The 20,867-nt window shown below is 42.5% G+C and overlaps 1 protein-coding gene across 4 annotated transcripts in view; it reads right to left on the bottom strand.

Annotated features, from left to right (window-relative positions):
• MAPK6 (mitogen-activated protein kinase 6) overlaps positions 1 to 20,867 on the bottom strand; it is a 63,061-nt gene that overhangs the window by 16,201 nt on the left and 25,993 nt on the right. For 3 of the 4 annotated variants that reach the window (XM_050797933.1, XM_050797931.1, XM_050797932.1), the window contains exons 2-3: positions 4,273 to 5,458; positions 918 to 1,062 (exon numbers count right to left, since the gene is read on the bottom strand). In XM_050797933.1, the coding sequence (XP_050653890.1) occupies positions 918 to 1,062; positions 4,273 to 4,827 (700 nt within the window). In that variant the 5' untranslated portion in view covers positions 4,828 to 5,458. Of the gene's footprint in view, positions 1 to 912; positions 1,063 to 4,272; positions 5,459 to 20,867 lie in introns of those variants that run through there. The other variant, XM_050797934.1, reaches the window with a different exon arrangement.

Here is a 20,867-nt window from a genome sequence, read left to right as displayed (position 1 = left end):
ACAACAAAAAAGGGTATAGAGGGGGGAAAAGTAATCTCAAAACACAAAAAAAGGCCTTAATCACTATCACACCACTTCCCCAACTAGAAAATCTTCAGTACCCCTACTATTCCTTACTTTTCCATATGGAAAGTCCTCTACCTACTTTCTAAATACTTTCTTATCTGACCCCATCTTAACTAGTCATAAATATGTTTATTATTATTTGACAACTTGCATGAATCTCAGATTCATGAATGTATCAGGATTATACTTTTATTTATATAGGTACCCTTAAATAACATATTTTCTCCCTTCACCAATTAAAATTCTTCACTATTATGACTCCATAATGCCTTCCATTCCAGCAATCACTGATGTATAGCTTCTCCAAGTTTATAGCTCTAGCCTATACTAAATAATTTTATACAGATGTATGCTTTGCTTTATGACACAAGACATTTTTCATGGATTATTCATCTCTTCTCATCTTGACAATGTCCTCTCTCACACACTTCTTTAGACTTCTAAATAGCACCAAACTTAACAAAAAATTACTTGTTTGGTTGTTTATAGGGGGAGGAGACCAAGAAAAATTTGTTGGATTTTCAACAATGGCTTAAAATTTTCATCAGGAAGTGATGATACTGACAGAAGTATGCAACTCAAGTATCAACACAGATTACCAACAACTATTATGGGTCCACAAAATATAAAATTATATTTAAACACTAGAGTTCTGCTAATTTATGAAGTGACCAATTTAGTGAATGTGAATAAGTTTTCTCAATTTTTTGAATAAAAACGCCAATTTATCTGTTCATTTTTAGTATTCTAGATCACAACTAATTATTTTAAACCTTATATGAATCTTGCTTCAGAGATAAATGCAAAATTACTTCTCTTTGGGAAAATTTTTCCCCCCACAAAATACTAACCTGCAAAAAGGGTTTTACCAGTCAGCATTTCAGCAAAGATGCAGCCTGCAGCCCACATGTCAATGGCTTTAGTATAATTATTAGGAGAAAGTAAAAGACGTGGAGATCTGTACCATTTAGTAACCAATCCTTCAGAAAGATGACCCTACGAAAGAAACAAAAAACATTTTTTTTACTTTAGCTAAAAAACAGTACTTAAAACTTGATTAAAGAATCCTTAATCTGCCGAGCGTGGTAGCTCATGCCTGTAATCCCAGCATTTTGGAAAACTGAGCTGGGCGGATCACCTGAGGTCGGGAGTTCGAGGCCAGTATGACCAACATGGAGAAACCCCGTCTCTACTAAAAATACAAAATTAGCCAGGTGTGCTGGTGCATGCCTGTAATCCCAGTTACTCAGGAGGCTGAACCAGGAGAATCGCTTGAACCCGGGAGGCAGAGGTTGCGGTGAGCCGAGATCGCACCACTGCACTCCAGCCTGGGCAACAAGAGCGAAACTGTCTCAAAAAAAAAAAAAAAAAAAAAAAAACACTTTAGTCTTTAACCCCAGCACTTCGGGAGGCCGAGGTGGGTGGATCACTTGAGGCCAGGAGTTTGAGACCAGCCTGGGCAACATGCTAAAACCCCATCTCTACTAAAAATACAAAAATTAGCCTGGCATGGTAGCACACGCCTGTAGTCCCAGCTACTTGGGAGGCTGAGCTGGGAGGATCACTGAAGCGCAGGAGACAGAGGTTGGAGTGAGCCAAGAGCAAGACCCTGTTTAACAAAAAAAAAAGGCCGGGCCCGGTGGCTCAAGCCTGTAATCCCAGCACTTTGGGAGGCCGAGACGGGCGGATCACGAGGTCAGGAGATCGAGACCATCCTGGCTAACCCGGTGAAACCCCGTCTCTACTAAAAAATACAAAAAACTAGCCGGGTGAGGCGGTGGGCGCCTGTAGTCCCAGCTACTCGGGAGGCTGAGGCAGGAGAATGGCGTGAACCCGGGAGGCGGAGCTTGCAGTGAGCTGAGATCCGGCCACTGCACTCCAGCCTGGGCGACAGAGTGAGACTCCGTCTCAAAAAAAAAAAAAAAAAAAAAAAAAAAAAAAAAAATTATGTAAAACTCTAATTATAGTGTTAACTCTAGGCCACACATTCAAAGTATTTTTCAGATGAGCTGGTTTACACTCAAAGTCTTGAGATAATCAAGGAGCAAGTATGCTTCAAGTCAGAACAGTAGGGAAGAGCACCAGAGGTGCTACTTACAAACCAATGTCAGCCTCCTTACTGACCTCTACTATAAATCTTATTAATAACCAATTTATTCAATTACTTTACAATTACAAAGCACCTTACAAAACCTTATACATATATTGCCTTATTTCATCCTCAAAACTACCCTGGGAGATTGTGATGGTAGATATTAACTCCATTTTATAGGTGTGATGCCCGAGAGATTAAGGGATCTGCTTCAAGTCATATAGCTAGTTGGATGTAGAAATGGAGTCAATTTTAGACAGTATAAGTCTTAGTTCAGTGCTCTATCCACAATACTTCACTGTGGATACAGTAAATACATAAAAAGGACGTGGTCAGTGTTAATAATCTCTTTTCTCTAGAAAAAAAAAAAAAAAGTGTCTGTGTTGCCCAGGTTGGTCTCAAACTCCTGGCCTCAAGTGATCCTCCTGCCTTGGCCTCCTAAAGCATTGAGATTACAGGAAGAAGCCACCGCGCTCCCAGCCTAGAACTCATTTTCTACAAAGTTTTTTTTTTTTTTTTTTGAGATGGAGTTTCGCTCTTGTTGCCCAGGCTGCAGTGCAATGGCGCGACCTCAGCTCATTGCAACCTCTGCCTCCCGGATTCTCCTGCTTCAGCCTCCCAAGTAGCTGGAATTATAGGCATGCACCACCAGGCACAGCTAATTTTGTATGTTTAGTAGAGATGGGGTTTCACCATGTTGTCAGGCTGGTCTCAAACTCCCAACCTCAGGTGATCCACCTGCCTCAGCCTCCCAAAGTGCTGAGATTACAGGTGTGAGCCACTGCACCTGGCCCAAGTAAAAATACTTTAATATGGGTTGGGCATGGTGGCAGGCACCTGTAATCCCAGCTACTTGGGAGGCTGAGGCAGGAGAATTGCTTGAACCCAGGAGGTGGAGGTTGCAATGAGCTGAGATCACACTATTGCACTGTAGCCTGGGCAACAAGAGCAAAACTTGGTCTCAAAAAAAAAAAAAAAAAAAAAAACTTAATGTGAAACAACACATATGAAGATTTGTCTTAGGCATGTACTGTGAAAAGCCAACAAAGCAGGGCTCCCAGGGGTTCTTTACAGCCAAAGCAGCTCCACTTTTCTATTTTAAACATCATGGTCCCACATAAGATTTCATTTCAAAACTAAAAGACCAAGGTTCAGCTTGAAAAATACTAAATTCTTGTATGAAGACCATTTGCTATCTAAGAGGAAGTTGCTGTGAATCTTTTTGGCTATACTTCCTACCAATTGTTTATGGGAATTTAGATTTCAAGCTAAATTTAGTTTAAACAAAGCAGAACTGAATACAGTCTCAAAGGGACAAAAGAAGACATAAGTTTGGGTGTGCTGGCATGCACCTTTAGCATCAGCTATTTAGGAGGCTGAGGCCAGAGGATCACTTGAGCCCAGGAATTTGATGCCAGCCTGAGCAACACAGCAAGATCTTGTCTCTAAAAACTTAAAAAAAAAAAAAAGACAAAGCATGATGGTTCACACCTTTGTAATCCTAGCATTTTGGGAGGCTGAGGCAGGCAGATCACTGGAGGCTAGGAGTTTAAGACCACCCTGGCCAACATGGGGAGGCCCCATCTCTACTAAAAATACAAACAAATTAGCTGGGCGTGATGGCACGCACCTGTAATCCCAGCTATTTGGGAGGCTGAGGTACAAGAATCACTGAATCCAGGGGGTGAAGGTTGCAGTGAGCCAAGATGGCACCACTGCACTCCAGCCTTTACGACAGAGTGAAACTCTGTCTCGAAAACAAAAGACCTAAAAGTTGAAATAGTATCCCCTCTTACCACAATTCTGTCCCAAAGAAAGTATATTCCACTCTTAAATAACTAAGGGAGAATTTCATTTATAATGATAACCATATACTTTAGAACTTCATTATAATAACCATATTTTTTTTTAGAAATTTGTATTTAATTATCCCACTCCACCTTCATTTCAAACAGAGAGACTGTGAAAGATAGATTTGTATCAGAAAAAAAGGCACTATGTAAAGTTTAATAAGATTAAAAATTCTGCCACAATATACAAAGAAAATGCAGGTACCTATTCCTGATTAAGCGTATCAGTTTAAAGGTCTGTCTCAGCTGGCTTTCTCTACATACCTTATGGGAATAATGAGGATCCATGATCCGTGCAAGACCAAAGTCACCTATCTTCAGCACCAAGTCTTCAGTATTAATGAAAAGATTAGCTGGTTTGAGATCTCTGTGCAGTACGTTTGCAGAGTGAATATACTTGAGCCCCCGTAGCAGCTGATACATGAACAGCCTGGCATGCTCTTCCAGTAAAGGGCCCTGCTCCAGCACATTAGCCAAGTCTGTCTCCATGTACTCCTGAACAATGTAAACACTGTTCAGTTCCGTAAGAGAGCCCACATCGTCTGTTAATTGGCTTCCACTAGGACCAAGAATTTCAAACACTTTCACAATGTTATCATGGTCAAGTCTTCTAATAATTTTGATTTCACGTAGAGCATGTTTGACACTCTGGGGATCAGTAAGGACAATTTTCTTGATGGCTACTCTTTTGTCACAGTCATTGTCTACAGCAGAAAAAACCAAGCCATTGCCTCCACAACCCAATGGTTTTAAGTCCATATACCTAGAACCCAGATCAAAACCATGAATGTTCATGAGACTTTCAAACTTCTCTGCCATTTTGAAACCCTTACTATTGCCTTTTCCTTTCGAATTGAACTTGTGTAAACAAGGAAGAAAACTGGCATCAAAAGGAAAGATCTTTCAAAAAGGGAGAAGAAAAATAATTATGCTTCCACAGCAAGATGGTTTCTTGATGTTCATTGCATATGCCAAACAGGCCTGTTGAGTTCCCCTTAGATTTAAAGCTCAAAAAGCTCTACTCATATTGAGAATTAAAAAGATTGCAGTACTCATAGTTCAAGAAAGGGGCAGCAACTCTGCAGACATTTAAAGAAAACAAGAAACTCAAACGGAATGAAATGACATACTGTGCACTCAGATTACCGTGCTAAACGATTTAACATTTAACAAAAATGTGAATAAATATGCACACAACAGGCTTCTATGAACATTCTCCTCACAGTGCAGATACATTCAGTGTTGGACTGGTCCTGAGCAGCATCATTCTAAGGTGCTGGTAAGCACTATTTCCGTTTTGCTTCTTTTCTTCCTTTGTTGCTATATATTTATTTCAACAGGAAGCTCTGGCGGCTGTTGGTTAACAGAAGATGTCTTTTGTTAGTGATCAGGTGGCTCCAGCTCACCACAATCACAATCAAAGCTACCGTCCATCTTACTCTGATACAACCTGGGGGGATGAGAAAAAGAAGAGAGTCACCACTGCAGGAAATACCCTTTTCTTCAAATGTGTAGTATGACGCAAACTGAGCATTTAGCAATAAACTACTACTGGTACATTAAACTTAATGATGGTCATTAAGTGACAAATTACCCTTAATCAAAAATAGCTTACAAAAATGTTATGAGCAATTCACACACGTTGGCCCGGGCTCCAGATTTCACTACGCTAGATTCTTGGTAACACTTAGGCTCATTAGGTTGTACCATTTCTGAAATGCCAACAAGTATGGGAAGGTTCATAATATTTTTATAGAACTCGAGTTTTATGAGGGGTAAAACATTAGTAACATCTATCTAAAAGAATATATAAGAAGTCTGCAATGTGTTAGTTTGTTAAAGAGCATGTTTATTTATTAACTATGCCTATCAATATCCAATGAACAAAAATCTAACAGCACAAATAAGTATGCGAATAATGCTCTTCAATTTATAAAAGTAAACTTGCACAATAATACCTATGAAAAGGTATTTAATGTGACTGATAGGAAAAGATTACCTTAAAAGAACATTTCAGATTGAAAAAACATGCTTCTCTGTTAATGTCAACTCTGAAGGGTGTGGAAAAACAAACTTACACACAATAGTGGTTAGAGTTTAAATTAGTACAAGAACTTCAGAGCAATTTGGCAGAAACATACAAATGAATAAATAAATAGCATACTCTATGACCTGGCCATTTTTCTTCACAGTAAACTCTCTAGAGAAATTCTCATTTTTTTGGTAAAGAAAATTAGAAACAACCTAAACTTCATAAAACAGGAGAACAGATAAGTAGTTATATGCATGCAAAATAGTTTTTTTTTGTAAGTACATATGTACATTGCAAAAGTAAAAAAAAAAAATGGAAAAAAAAAAGAGACAAATACCAAATTCATAATGATTACTTGGAGGTTATTAAGGAAAGAGACCAGAATCATTTCTCTGCATTTTAATGTGTTATTTATTTTAAAATAACAAGCATGGCAGATTACTAGATTCTTACAGAGCTGGGTGGTATGTATATAAAGGTTCGTTATATCAATCTCTGTTCGCTTAAAATATTTCATACTTTAAAAAATATCCTCTAAAAGGGCAGGAAAAAATAGCCTCAACTCCAGTAGATGGTTCCCTAGCCAGCCTGAAAAAAAATAAATGCAACTTGGTTCTTTCAGTTTCTTAATGGCCTAATCCTTGAATCTGCAGAGTACCCAGAGTACCAGATATAAGGCATTATGGAAAATAAGGTGGTCAGAATTCCTAACAAATAAGACCAGACAATATTTGAGGCAGAAAGAATAAAGTCAACAATTTATTCATTTAATATATAAACATATATTGAGTAACTACTACATGCTAGGCAGGAGCAAACCTGATATGAGCAAAAGGATTCTGGCCCTCAGTAAACTCAACTCATTGTCCAATAGGAGAAAGACAGCTTCAATAAAAACTGATACTTACTATCCTCCAGTTCTTTTAATAAATGAGAACGGGTCTTGTATCTGCTTAATATGAAGGACACTAATAGTAAAATAGCTTTCTTTTACTGTAACAGATGGCTTCTCCTCTGCAAGTTTTTCTCTGCTTCTCAGAAATCAGCCCCCCTAGCCCGCCAAAAAAAAAAAAAAAAAAAAAAAAGTCCTAAAAATTCTGTAGCTTACCAGTCTATTTGTAACAAAACACTTAAAAAGTTTGTGAATAAACTTTTGAATTAAAAAAAATCTTTCAAGGCTGGACACGGTGGTTCACGCCTGTAATCCCAGCACTTTGGGAGGCCGAGGAGGGAGGATCACGAGGTCTGGAGTTCAAGACCAGCCTGGCCAATACGGTGAAACCCCATCTCTACTAAAAATACAAACAGTAGCCGGTCGTGGTGGCACATGCCTGTAATCCCAGCTACTCCGGAGTAAGGCAGGATAACTGCTTGAACCAGGGAAGTGGAAGTTGCAGTGAGCTGAGATCATGCCATTGCACTCTAGCCTGGGCGACAGAGGGAGACTCTGCCCCCCCGCTCCCCGCCAAAAAAGTCAAACAACTTAAGTCCAACATATCATTTGCCATTATCCAGCTGAGCCATTAGTCTTGTCTTTGGTCTTTAGCCACTGGATTTTCAATGCTGTTATGTGATCTAGCCCATGTGATTATGGAAGTAAGTAATAAAAATACATTTTGGGGCCAGGCGCGGTGGCTCACGCCTGTAATCCCAGCACTTTGGAAGGCCAAGGCGGGTGGATCTCCTGAGGTCGAGAGTTGGAAACCAGCCTGACCAACATGGAGAAACCCTGTCTCTACTAAAAATACAAAAATTAGCCCAGCATGGTGATGAGTGCCTGTAACCCTAGCTACTTGGGAGGCTGAGGCAGGAGAATCGCTAGAACCTGGGAGGTGGAGGTTGCAGTGAGGTGAGATCACGCCACTGCACTCCAGCCTGGGCAACAGCAAGACTCCATCTCAAAAAAATAAAAATAAAAATAAATTTTTGTATTGGTAAAAGTTTCAGATTTTTAAAAAGGGCTTTAATACCGCGTCTCCCTCCCACCAAGGTTTTTCTGTTTGTACACATCTTGATTCTTCCTGCTCCCCAGGAAATACCCTAGGAAAACCAGTTTGTTTGTTTGTTTGTTTGTTTGAGACAGGGTATTGTTCTGTCACCCAAGCTGGAGTGTAGTGGCCTGATCACTGCAACCTCTGCCTTCTGGGCTCAAGCGATCCTCCCACCTCAGCCCCTCAAGTGTCTGGGACTACAGGCAGAAGCCACCACACCAGGCTTGCTTTCTCTTTTTTTTTTTTTAAAGTATATGTGCTGCTAAGGCAAGCAACACACACGGCTAATTTTTGTATTTTTTGTAGAGACAGGGTTTCACTATGTTTCGCAGGCTGGTCAAGAAAACCAGTATTTCTCAAAGGCTCCACTATTTCCAAAATTTTACATCTCTAGTCTCTACCTGAAATAGAATGCTTGTTCATGCCTACCCTTCCTGCCTTAACGTAAACAATTCCTTAAAGCTCAGTCATGTTTTACATTTCTGACTGTAAAATCAGTTCCATAGACAAATGAAATAAGAACAGTAAGATCTCCCAAGTTCTCTCTCAAACTTCTACTTCACTAGAAATCTAGTCAAGCACAAATGCTTTGTCAAAAATTACACCACTGTTATCTGACAGAATAGCACTACAGTAGGCGTTGTAGCCAGATTAGGAAAGCCATGAAAATGAGAGATCCTTACTTAAGGCCTCCATCCACATCTGCCCCACTTAAATTTTATTGAGACCAAGAAGCCTCACAAACTAGAAACTTCAAGGAGAGTGCCTTTTCAGAATTATCAGTGACTGGTCAGCACTTAACCAGGTAGAGTGGGTAAAAAATGATACTAGGGAAGGTAGGAGCTTTGCCTACACTGAGAACTGCAGAGCCATCACTATGTACTCAGATGATGAAGACTATACATTCTAACAAGAGAAGGTAGTATTTATAAACCAAACTGTAATTCCACTAGACAATGAGGATTATACCAATTAAACACCTGGGAGGGGAAAAGGATTTACAATGGCAGTGCTTGTTCAGTGATTCTGCCTCATTGCTCTGTGAGTAGTAGTCTTCAGGATCCTTCACTATCCATTAGACCAAATGCTGCTGGAGCGCCTTTTCAGCCAGGATCTTGGAAAGTAGACCCACCTTAATTAGTAAGTTGGGAGTCATGCTGTACCTCTACATCATAGAGTGGATCCATTAAGTGTTTACAATTCAGTCATATTCCATTATTCGGTAAGTATTTGATAAGTATCTGTGTCAGTCAATCCCTTGGCAATGGGGATAAAATGGTGAGTAAAGAGAGACTTGGGCTCTGCCTTCGTGGAGTTTATCGTGTGACTAGAGACAATTTTTTTTTTTAAAGAAGAAAAGTAAACAAGGAAATGAAGAAAGGACAAGTGGTACCAAGGAATGCTACAAGATACTACTGAGAGTCTGCACATTGGGGGTCTGACCTAATTAAGAAAGTCAAGATGTGTGTGCCTGGTAGCCATAAAAAAGGCAGAGTAGGCCGGGCGCGGTGGCTCAAGCCTGTAATCCCAGCACTTTGGGAGGCCGAGACGGGCGGATCACGAGGTCAGGAGATCGAGACCATCCTGGCTAACACGTTGAAACCCCGTCTCTACTAAAAAAATAAAATACAAAAAACTAGCCAGGCGAGGTGGCGGGCGCCTGTAGTCCCAGCTACTCAGGAGGCTGAGGCAGGAGAATGGCGTAAACCCGGGAGGCGGAGCTTGCAGTGAGCTGAGATCCGGCCACTGCACTCCAGCCTGGGTGACAGAGCGAGGCTCTGTCTCAAAAAAAATAAAAATAAAAAATAAATAAAATAAAATAAAAAAGGCAGAGGCCTCTCATGCTCTCCTAGTGACCCTAGAAAGAAAATTGTTCCCTCATCACCTTAACTCTTAGGGCAGTTATATTCCAAATTCTGATGTCTCCAACTACCTCCAACTTTCACGTCAACCATGGAGCTCCTTGGCCTGACTAAAGCATATATAAAACTCAGCTGGACCAGCAGATGGTCACTTCATCCTCTATCCACATCAGTGTCCTATTAATTGCCATTATCTCCACCATCTTTCATGCTTAATTTCATAAAGGCAAAGTTTAAAGCTTAGACCCAGGAAAAAACTGGGGCTCCATATTCTTTTTACATGTTCTACACACTTCAACAAGGGAGTAAAAAGGAAGGTAACATAAAGGGACCCTTTCCAGCATCTTTTCAATTTCTCTGCCTCCAAATAAATGCTACCCATTCCTACCAACCAGTGCTGATTCTGGGTGGTCTGGGGAGTGATCACTAAGTTTGATTAGCTGGTTTGATGTTGTTTTGGGTTTTTTTTTTGTTTTTGAGATGGAGTCTCGCTCTGTCACCCAGGCTGGAGTGCAGTGGCCGGATCTCAGCTCACTGCAAGCTCCGCCTCCCGGGTTTATGCCATTCTCCTGCCTCAGCCTCCCGAGTAGCTGGGACTACAGGCACCCGCCACCTTGCCCGGCTAGTTTTTTGTATTTTTTTTAGTAGACACGGGGTTTCACCGTGTTAGCCAGGATGGTCTCGATCTCCTGACCTCGTGATCTGCCCGTCTCGGCCTCCCAAAGTGCTGGGATTACAGGCTTGAGCCACCGCGCCCGGCCCGATGTTGTTTTGTTTTTTAAAACTTGGTGAATAAAAAGAAGTACAGAGAATAATTTATAAGAATAAAGTTGACTTTTTGCTTTATCTTTGGCTTTCTTTCAGTGACCTACCATGCCATGGAATTAAGAGCTCTCTATAATCCAGGCTGGATAGCAGCTTCCTAAATTTATAAGGCAGTTCCCTGAAACTGCATTAGCCACAACTGTCTGCTCAAGCACTGCTCTCTTTGCTATATTACTTCCTGCTGTCACCTGGTCTGCCCCCACACCAAGAGCAATGCTGGTACTGGGAGTTAAGACTAAGTATATAAAGTAATGAAATGCAAACAAAAGAAGTAACTTTACTTTGTCCTATCTCGCCAATCTATAGAAACTGAATTTTTTTTTTCTTATTAAGGAGCAACTTGGCCTACCTATGTCAAAAAGGAAGTCTAGATGTGCAAAGAAAGTTTGAAGGGCCACAAACATAAAGGTTACTTTTCTGGCTTTCTCCTCAACCTCCTGCTCTGCTGCTTCTCTGGATAAATGCTGACATGGGTCATATGGCCTGTTCACATTCACTGACAGCACTTCCCCCATCCCCTCTCCACAAAGGCTCTTACTCATTTTGCTCTTCTCCATCGACAAGCGAGTAATTTGAGTTAACAGGAACCTAGCCAACCTCACATCTCCTCGGCCAAAACCCAGTTGCTTTTGGACTGAAGGGAAAGGTTGAGCTTTTCTTATATTCACCTAGGGCTATCTCCTAACCTGGCACAGATAAATGTAGCTGTAGCAAATTGGCCCTTCCCTGAGATCATGTCTCAAGCTCTCATCAAAGCTACTAAGTTTTTTGGGCAGAGAAGGCCAAGTGCTACAGCTTAGCTGCTTGCTCACTGCATTCTTGACAAAGCCCTTGCTCCTAACATATGGTGGGTGGCCGTAAGAGCTACCAGGGACCCTTTCAGGATTTGGACGTCAAGGAGGCTGGGAGTGTAAACTGTTAACAACAAATAATCTTAGGAACCTGGGAAGAGACACAGGACCTTAAATCTAAAATGCCAAAGTCTAAAAGGCTTTGGGTAGTATCAGTAACTATGCTTATCTACAGAGACAAACTTTCAAAGTCAGAGAAGACAGTAACAAAGTATTCAACTTAAAGACAAAACAGACTGGGCATGGTGGCTCACCCTTGTAATCCTAGCACTTTGGGAGGCCAAGGCGGGCAGAACACCCAAGGCCAGGAGTTGGAGACCAGCCTGGCCAACATGGTAAAACCCATCCCTACTAAAAATACAAAAACTAGCAAGGTGTGGTGGCTCACACCTGTAATCCCAGCTACTCAGGAGGCTGAGGTTGGAGAATCGCTTGAACCTGGGAGGCTGAGGCTGCAGTGAGCTGAGATCGCACCACTGCACTCCAGCTTGGGCAACAGAGTGAGACCCTGTCTCAAAAAAAAAAAAAGCGCATGCCATTATGTTTATTTTGTTGCTTATCTCTAGTTGTTCATTTCCGGCATGGATGACTTACAGTAAATGTGTAACTAGATTACAACTAGTAAGTCTAGTTACAACCAGGCGGGGTGGCTCACGCCTATAATCCCAGCACTTTGGGAGGCCAAGGCAGGTGGATCACCTGAGACCAGTCAGACCAACACGGCCAAACCCCATCTCTACTAAAAATACAAAAATTAGCTTGGCATGGTGGTGCATGGCTGGAATCCCAGCTACTCAGGAGCTGAGGCAGGAGAATCGCTTGAACCTGGGAGGTGGAGGTTGCAGTGAGCCAAGATCGTGCCACTGCACTTCAGCCTGAGGGACAGAGCGAGACTCCATCTCCTAGTTACAGCTTTACTGTAAGTCATCCATATTAGAAATTCAAAAATTCATAGACCAGATAAACTAGTAATAACATCCCTATAGATTCTCCCAATTCTAAGTCTGTAACTTACAAAACCACAGAACAAGTCTTATATTCCTTTAGTTTTATTCCCAAGCCCTATGCTAATACGTATGCTCAGAATGGGAGAGATGTTATTTGAATTGTTGTATACTAAAGAAATACAATCCTCTCGGCCGGGCGTGGTGGCTCAAGCCTGTAATCCCAGCACTTTGGGAGGCCGAGACAGGTGGATCACGAGGTCAGGAGATCGAGACCATCCTGGCTAACATGGTGAAACCCTGTCTCTACTAAAAAATACAAAAAAAAAACCTAGCCGGGCGAGGTGGCGGGTGCCTATAGTCCCAGCTACTCGGGAGGCTGAGGCAGGAGAATGGCGTGAACCCGGGAGGCGGAGCTTGCAGTGAGCTGAGATCCGGCCACCACACTCCAGCCTGGGCGACAGAGTGAGACTCCGTCTCAAAAAAAAAAAAAAAAAAAAAAAGAAATACAATCCTTTCTACAAATTTATGGCTGGAAATTTTTAAATAATTATAATAACCCTTCATCCAATTTCTTATCTTCTTCCTGGCAGGAGGCTTTGTTCTAAAATTCCTAACCTAATTAACATTAAAGAAATATTGGTGCAAATATAGGACAGGAGCCATGTGCACAGCCTCTTTCTTCAAGCACCTTTGGACACCTGAGGATTCTAACCAGATGAAAATATAAATTTTCGTAGCAGTCAGGATAATAGATGGCCCCCAAAAATCTAAGTCGTGCTCATGCCACAAGTCCAACGTAGCTGTCAGCCAAGCTGTTAAAGTACCTACCATCTCTACCAATGACATGCAATGTAGCAGAGAAAACAAGCAACAAAGCTTCCATCCAAAAATGACACCATTCACTTCTCTCATTTTACTGACTAAAGTAGGTCACATGGTCATACGTGTATAACCAAGGGAGTGAGGAAATGCAATCCCAACATGGGCCCAGAAGCAGAATGAGCCAAGATGTTTTTAAAACATCTTTTACACAGACTAAACAGATTCAACTCTCCCATCCCTCCATTACGTTTCATTCAACATTTTACTGAATGCTCACCATGTGCCAGGCATTGTTTTAGGCATTAACGTAGAGCAGAGGTCATTTTTTTTTTTTTTTCAGTCTTTAGCTCATAGGAACACATTATTACTCCTGGAGCACAGGGACATGTAGTGGATTCCTCCCTATCTCACTAACATTTCACTTTTCTTTCTCTTCTTTCTAATAACGTTTTCACTTCCTTTTCTTTTGCCATCCTTCCCCAATCTAATCTAATCTGATTCTTCAGAACCTCTACTCTTCATTTTCCAGGGCACCATTCCCCTCCTTTTTTCTGTGGCTTTGTCTGTTACAAAAGGTGTGGGACTAAGTAGCCTTGGGGACATTTCCTAAGCATAGTACCTGGTAATTAGTAGGTACCCTAATTTATGTACTGAATGACTCAATGTAAATAGCATATGCTACCTGGCAGTAGAAAGCTTTGGAGAAGGGAAGTCCTATCCTCAAATTTTTCAGAATCTGATCACATTCTGATCTACCACTAGAAAACATCAGTGAAGATTCCTAGATATGGTATTTTCCTTTCCAGGCATTCCACCAGGACCCTCACTCTATGCGAATGCATAGGTCTGCCAATAACATGAAGAAGGCAGCTGGTTTCAACCCACTCAGAATGAAGAAATAAAACACTTCAGCTTTGTTACAGCTCTCATCTTATTTTGCTGAGGTGGTGGGGAGGGACTGTGCCACTGAAATAGCATCCTATATAATCAGTCAAGCAGGACTCTTAAGTCCTATCAGCCCATCTAATACCAAAGAAGGTATAATGAAGATATGCAAGACCTTGACACTATTCTTCAGTCCATCCTAGCAGGGTTTAGCACCACAGCTTTTCAGACTACAGATCAAACATGATACCTATTGTTTTTGAGCTAACTCTGGTGAGGGTCTAAAGAAGGTCACATTATGCAAGGCCATATAAAACATCTCTGGACTCTCATCAAACGGAGAGAACCATACGCTTAGTTGAAGATTCCCTTTCTCTCTTTAAGAGACAGGGTCTTGCTCTGTTGCCTAGGCTGTGGTGCAGTGGCATGATCAAAGCTCACTGTAGCCTCAAGCAATTCTCCCAGTAAGCCTCTCAAGTACCTGGGACCTTTAGGCATACACCACGCTTTTTTTTTTTTTTTTTTTTTTTTTTTTTTTTTGTAGAAATGGGGTCTCACTATGTTACCCAGGCTGGTCTTGAACTCCTGGCCTCAAGTTATTCTCCCAGCTAAGTCTTCTAAAGCGCTAGGATTACAGATCAGCCCTGCATCTGGCCTATTCCCTAATTTTAAAAAAATTCAGAATGGCATACAATTTTGGAATATCCTTCCTCTTTATCTCTCATTTTCTCCAAACTGAAGAAGGCTTGCGAGATTTGGCTGCCCTGACTATGGAGTAGCCATTCTTTTATTCCTTTACTTTCTTAATAAACCTGCTTTCACAAAAAGAGGGGAAGGGGTGGGGAGGGGAAGAAAGGAAAAGGAAAAGGAAAGGAAAGGGGAAAAGAAAGGAAAGGAAAGGAAAAAGAAAAGGAAGGAAGAAAAAAAAGAAAGCTTGTGAGATGTGAAAACAAAATTTTAAGTTTGTTTCCTATCAGACCCATCTGAGAATTTGGCCCTACTGAAAGAGTCCAGTCTGATTTCACTAGGCTCGTGCCATGCTTTGAATGTGTCCCCCAAAGTTCATGGGTTGGAAACTTAATCCTCAATGCAAGTGTTGGGAGGTGGGGCCTAATAAGTGGTGATTATTAATCACTAGTAAGAAGCAGATGGGTTAATGTTATTATTGTGGGAGTAGGCCTATTACAAAAGCAAGTTTGGCCCTCTCTTTCTCTTCCACCATGGGATGATGCAGAAAGGAGACCCTCACCAGATGCCAGCACCATGGTATCAGACTTCCAAGCCTCCAGAACTGTAAGAAATAAATTTCTTTTCTTTATAAATTACCCAGTCTCAGGTGTTCTGTTCTAACAACACAGAACTAAGTGGGACAGCTTATATTAAAAGAAATAAATCGTAAGTTTAAAGATCTGGTGTCTACTCCAGGATCTGTGGCTAAATCAGCTGTGGAGTCAAAGAATTTCACATTTTTATGTCTCAGTTCCTCATCAGGAACACAAAGTGGCTAAACTACAGGATTTCTTCCTTCTTAAGAGACAAGGTCTTGCCCTGTCACCCAGGTAGAGGCAGGCAGTAGTTAGGAGTACAGGCACACACCACCCCACCTGGCTTAAACTATATGATTTCTATGGTCTCTTCCAGCTCTCAAATTTTGTAATTCTAACAAAAGGCTCAGGATTTCCACTTCTGACTAGAATGCTCAAAGTTGCAAGACACCAAGCCTCACTCTATAAACTGCAACAAGCTGGATAAGCTACAAAAATCATAGTTTAAAAAAAAAAAAAAAAAAAACAACCATCAGAGAGCTAAGGATGTAAAGAAATCTAAATAATAAATAAGCTAAATCAGAGAAAATGTCAAACCCTTCAGAAGTGAAGAGACCATAGCTATTCTCATTCCTGGTGAAGTGGCAGAACCAGGAATCCACTGACAGGATTAATGAGAAACCAGCCAAACCTATAATGAACTTAATTTTAATGGTTGCATGTGGACTCAGATAATGTATTAGAGAATCTGGAGGAGGCCCAACTACAAGCCCCAATGCTAACTCTTCTCTATGGGGTTTTTTTTTTTTTTTGAGACGGTGTCTTGCCGTCGCCCAGGATGAAGTGCAGTGGTGCGACCTTGGCTCACTGCAACCTTCGCTTCCCAGGTTCAAGCAATTCTTCTGCCTCAGCCTCCCAAGTAGCTGGGACTACAGGTGCGCACCACCACACCTGGCTAATTTTTGTATTTTTAGTTTCACCATATTGGCCAGGCTGGTCTCAAACTTCTGACCTCACGAGATCCGCCTGCCTCGGCCTCCCAAAGTGGTGGATTACAGGCGTGAGCCACTGTGCCCAGCCCCCTAGGGGTTTTCAACGTGTGCAAGTCTGAGGGCAAGGAAGAAAAGCGGAGAGAATCCCATGAAAAGAGCCTCTACCATGTTCAAGGCAGCAGCCCTCTCTGTAGAAGGAGATCAAGACAGGAAGCATGGAATAAACACCTCTGAGGCATTCTGAGTCTTCAAGTCTTCAAAGAATGTAAGACAGATAGTCCTCCTAAGGCTAAGTCAAAGAATTAGGGCAAAATCAAGAGATAAGGAAAATCCTGAGTGAGACTAGAGAGCAAAGAGAATTTCCCAGCAGTCCAAAGAACCAGAATCTAGACTGAAAAGCAGAGCTTAAAGATTCAGTAAAGCAGAGGCACATGAAGAGATAACAAGGCCAGACACAGTGGCTCATGCCTATAATTGCAGCACTTTGGGAGGCTGAGGCCAGCAAGCAGATCACTTGAGTCTGGGAGTTCAAGACCAGCCTGGGCAACATGGTGAAACCCCATCTCTACAAAATATACATAAAAATTAGCCAGGCATGGTGATGCATGCCTATAGTCCCAGCTACTCAGAAGACTGAGGCGGAAGGATCGCTTGAGCCTGGGAGACATAGATTGCAGAGAGCCGAGATCGAGCCATTGCACTCCAGCCTGTGCAACAGAGTGGGACCCAGTCTCAAAAAAAAAAAAAAAAAAAAAAAAGATAATGGACAGCCACCCACAAATCTAGAAGTTCGATGAAACCCAAGCAGGATAAATACAAAAAAAATCCATACCTGGTCTGGGTGCAGTGGATCACGCCTGTAACCCCAGCACTTTGGGAGGTAAAGGCAGGCAGATCACAAGATCAGGAGCTCAAGACCAGCCTGACCAACATGGTGAAACCCTGTCTCTACTAAAAACACAAAAATTTGCCAGGAGTGGTGGTGCGCACCTGTAGTCCCAGGTACTTGGAAGGCTGAAGCAGGAGAATCACTTGAACCCAGAAGGAGAAGGCTGTAGTGAGTTGAAATCACACTACTGCACTCCAGCCTGTGTGACAGAGGAAGACTCCATCTCAATAAACAAACAAACAAACAAAAAACATACCTATGCACAGAGTGAAACTGTTGAAAACAAAAAGAAAAGAGAAGGAAGGAAGAGAAAGAACAACTCTTGGCCCCAGGGCACAGTGGCTCACGCCTGTAATCCTAGCACTTTGGGAGGCCGAGACAGGCGGATAGCCTGAGCTCAAGAGTTCAAGGCCAGCCTGGGCAACAGGGTGAAACCCCGACTCTACAAAAAATACAAAAATGAGCCACGCATGGTGGCAGGCGCCTGTCCTAGCCACTTGGGGGGTTGAGGTGGGAGGACTGCTTGAACCCAGGAGGCAGAGGCTGCCGTGGGCTAAGATCGGCCACTGCACTCCAGCCTGGGTGACAGAGCGAGACTCTGTCTCAAAAAAACAAATGACAAAAAAGAATGACTCTTAAAAGCAACCAGGAGTCCAGGCTCAGTGGCTCACGCCTATAATCCCAGCACTTGGGAGGCAGAGGCGGGCAGATCACCTGAGGTCAGGAGTTTGAGACCAGCCTGGAGAACATGGTGAAACCCCATCTCTACTAAAAATACAAAATTAGCTGGGCATGGTGGTACATGCCTGTAACCCAGCTACTCAGGGGGCTGAGGCAGGGGAGAATTGCCTGAACCCAGGAGGCAGACGTTGCGGTGAGCTGAGATCGCACCACTGCATTCCAGCCTGGGGAACAAGAGCTAAACTCCATCTCCAAAAAATAAAATAAAAGCAACTTGGAAAAAAAAGCAACCAGGGAAAAGAGAGAAAGTATACGCTGGAGAAGAATAAGAATGATCGCTGATTTATCACCAGAAACAATGAAAATCAGAAGACAATAGAATATTTTTCAAGTACCAAAAGAAAAAAAAAACAAAACTATCAACCCAAAAAGAAAATAAAGAAAAAACAAAATAAAAAACAAAACCTATCAACCCAGATGTATTAGTCACAGTTCTCGACAGGGACAGAAATAATAGGTTATATGTATATATGAAAGGAGCTCATTAGCTTATTAGGGAGAATTGGCTCACAGAATCACAAGGCGAAGAAGTCCCACATCAGGCCGTCTGCAAGCTGGGGAAGAAATAAGCCAGTAGTGGCTCAATCCGAGTCCAAAAGCTTCAAAAGCAGGGAGGCCAACAGTGCAGCCTTCTATCTGCAGCAGAAGGCTGGAGAACCCCCAACAAACCACTGGTCTAAGTCTAAGAGTCCAAAGGTCAAAGAATCTGCAGTCTGATGTTCAAGGGCAGGAGGAACAGAAGGAAGCATCCAGTACGGGTGAAAAATGAAAGCCAAAAGACTCAGCAAGCCAGCCTTATCCCATCTTCTTCCGCCTGCTTTGTTCTAGCCTCAGTGGCAGCCAATTGGATGGTGCCCACTCACACTGATGAGGGTGAGTCCTCCTCTCCCAGTCCACTGACTCAAAGGTCAATCTCCTCTGGCAACACCCTGACAGACACACCCAAAAACAATACTTTACCAGCTATCTAGGCATCCTTCAATCCAATCAAGTTGACACCTAATACTAATCATCACACCAGAATTCTGTATCTAAGGGAAATAACCTTCAAAAATGAAGACCTTTTCAAAAAGACAAAAGCAGAAAGATGCCAGGCACCGTGGCTTATGCCTGTAATCCCAGCTACTTCTCAGGAAGCTGAGGTGAGATAATCACTTGAGTTCAAGAGCAGCCTGACCAACACAGTGAGGCTCTGTCTCCATTTTAAAAAGGAGGCTGGGCGCAGTGGCTCACGCCTGTAACCCCAGCACTTTGGGAGGCTGAGGCGGGCAGATCACCTGAAGTCAGGAGTTTGAGACCAGCCTGACCAACATGGAGAAACCCCCATCTCTACTAAAAATACAGAATTAGCTGGGTGTGGTGGCGCATGCCTGTAACCCCAGCTGCTAGGGAGGCTGAGGCAGGAGAATCACTTGAATGTGGGAGGCAGAGGTTGCGGTGAGCCAAGATTGCGCCATTGCACTCCAGCCTGGGCAACAAGAGTGAAACTCCGCGTCAAAAAACAAAAAAAGAAAAAAAGTATTAAAAAAAAATGGATAGAATCTGTCTCCAGCAGATTTTCACTTCAAGAAATGCTAAAAGAAGTCCTTTAGGATGAAAGAAAAATGTAACCAACCCCAGATCTACAGAGAGGAATAAAAAACTCAGAAAGGGTAAACATCTCGAAAATATAAAAAGCCTATTAAAAATATCTATCCATGGCCAGGCGTGGTGGCTCACGCCTGTAATCCCAGCACTTCGGGAGGCCAGGGCAGGTGGATCACCTGACATTGGGAGTTAGAGACCAGCCTGGCCAACATGCAGAAACCCCATCTCTATTAAAAATACAAAATTAGCCAAGCATGGTGGCACATGATTGTAATCCCAGCTACTCAGGAGGCTGAGGCAGGAGAATCACTTGAACCAGGGAGTCGGAGGTTGCAGTGAGCCGGGATTGCGCCACTGCGCTCCAGTCTGGCGACAGAGCAAGACTCTGTCTCAAAAAAAAAAAAAACTTAAAAATTAAAAATTATTGGGCTGGGCACGGTGGCTCACACCTATAATTCCAGCACTTTGGGAGGCCGAGGCAGGCGGATCATGAGGCCAGGAGATTGAGACCATCCTGGCTAACAGAGTGAAACCCCGTCTCTACTAAAAATACAAAAAATGAGCCAGGCATGGTGGAGGGCGCCTGTAGTCCCAGCTACTCGGGAGGCTGAGGCAGGAGAATGGCGTGAACCTGGGAGGCGGAGCTTGCAGTGAGCCGAGATTACGCCACTGCACTCCAGCCCAGGTGACAGAGCAAGACTCCGTCTCAAAAAAAAAAAAAAATTATTTGTTCATATTATAAAGGAAGTCATAGTACTGAACATGAAAATAAAATGTTGAAATTTTTATTTTATTTATATCTTGAGACAGGGTCTCGCTCGCCCAGGCTGAAGTGCAGTGGCATGAACATGACTCATTGCAACCTCCGCCACCAGTGCTCAAGGTGGGTGGACCACCTCAGCCTTTTGAGTAGCTATGCCCATGGTGTGAGCAGCCCCGCCTGGTTCAATTTTTTTATTATCTTGGTAGAGACAAGGTTTCACAATGTTGCCTAAACTAGTCTTGAACTCCTGGGCTCAAGCAAACCTCCCACCTGGGCCTCCCAAAGTGCTGAGATTACAGGCGTGAACCACCATGCCTGGTCAACATTTTCTAATATTTGAATTTTAAAAGAATATAAGCAAGGTTTTATTGAGACTGTATTATATGTGAAGCATTGTGTTGGACATA

The sequence above is a fragment of the Macaca thibetana genome, chromosome 7 (genome assembly GCF_024542745.1).
Source record: "Macaca thibetana thibetana isolate TM-01 chromosome 7, ASM2454274v1, whole genome shotgun sequence".
Lineage (NCBI taxonomy): Eukaryota > Metazoa > Chordata > Mammalia > Primates > Cercopithecidae > Macaca > Macaca thibetana.
Note: the sequence above shows the minus strand (reverse complement) of the source record. Positions and strands in the feature narration are given on the sequence as shown.